Source organism: Penaeus monodon, chromosome 19 (assembly GCF_015228065.2).
Source record: "Penaeus monodon isolate SGIC_2016 chromosome 19, NSTDA_Pmon_1, whole genome shotgun sequence".
NCBI lineage: Eukaryota > Metazoa > Arthropoda > Malacostraca > Decapoda > Penaeidae > Penaeus > Penaeus monodon.
Window position 1 is genome coordinate 1,840,200 of NC_051404.1, and position 1,009 is coordinate 1,841,208.

General features: G+C 39.1%; 1 protein-coding gene across 1 annotated transcript in view; it reads left to right on the forward strand.

The window, feature by feature from the left end:
- The first annotated feature begins 457 nt into the window (after positions 1-457).
- The window catches only part of LOC119584953, a 1,206-nt gene continuing 654 nt past the window's right edge, over positions 458-1,009 (forward strand). The window contains exons 1-2 of the mRNA XM_037933552.1: positions 458-538; positions 841-1,009. The exon at positions 841-1,009 is cut by the window's right edge and continues 654 nt beyond it. Of these exons, the coding sequence (XP_037789480.1) occupies positions 527-538; positions 841-1,009 (181 nt within the window). The 5' untranslated portion in view covers positions 458-526. The remainder of the gene's footprint in view (positions 539-840) is intronic.

The following is a 1,009-nucleotide window of genomic DNA, read 5'->3' on the forward strand; positions in this document are numbered from 1 at the left end:
CTTGAAATAAATGTGTTTCACTTTGACGTTTTTATCGGAAGTATCAAATCCATTTTCTTCTTTTTGCTGTTTCATGGGGTTTGCCTAGAATGTCCGAAAAACACAAGTTTATTCGACGAAAATACATATTTTCACTTTTAGGCTGCTTTTACTAATATATGTAGCTGTTTCCATAAATTATGACCAATGGATGGCAGTTACTTCATTCATTACCTGTTAACCAATCTTCAATATTATGTTTACTTAGGAAAACAGATCAAAATTGATTTTTTTAAATTATCTGCGGCGTCAACAAGAACAATCAACTTTCAAACCAATCGCTGCTCCTGACTTCTTACACACACTTATGAAAGTCATTAGAACATGACTGATAACAAAAGTACATCCACTTTATTATTTACATCGTAAGACGAAAAGAAATACCCTGGAGGACGCACTTGGGCGTGGCCTCGTGACGTCATCGTCCACCAAGTATATATAGCATACGCATAGCAGTGTCCAGGAGAAGGACACATTCGCTCGAAAGATGAAGGCTCTGGTAAGAACAAAAATATTCCACTCACAAAAGATTTGAAACAAGTGTGAAACAGGTTTCAATTCGGTGAAAAAAAAAGAAAACATTTCCATTGTTCATTTTCAAAACTAAGAATTTGGCCTTTATCTTGAATTACTGTTCATGGGCCATTCCTTATATTGTTCCCTTCTATATATAAGGGATAAAATGCTTGCTTCTATGCAGTAGAAGTAAAAGAAAAAATCGTGTGCCAGTCGGTCTGAGAACTGAGCGGTGTATAAATAGTAAATTTCGTAATCACAATGTTTTGTGTTTTTTCCCATTAGGTGATTCTGGTCGCTGTATCCTGTTGCTCAGCACAGCTGGTGCTGCCGTACGCGGCGCCCTGGGTGCTGCCTCAAGCGAAGCTGATCACTACCCCTGAGATCAAGACCGATCTCAAGACCGTTCCTTTGGTCTCCCCTTACGCCCACCCCTTCGGACATCCATTCGTGG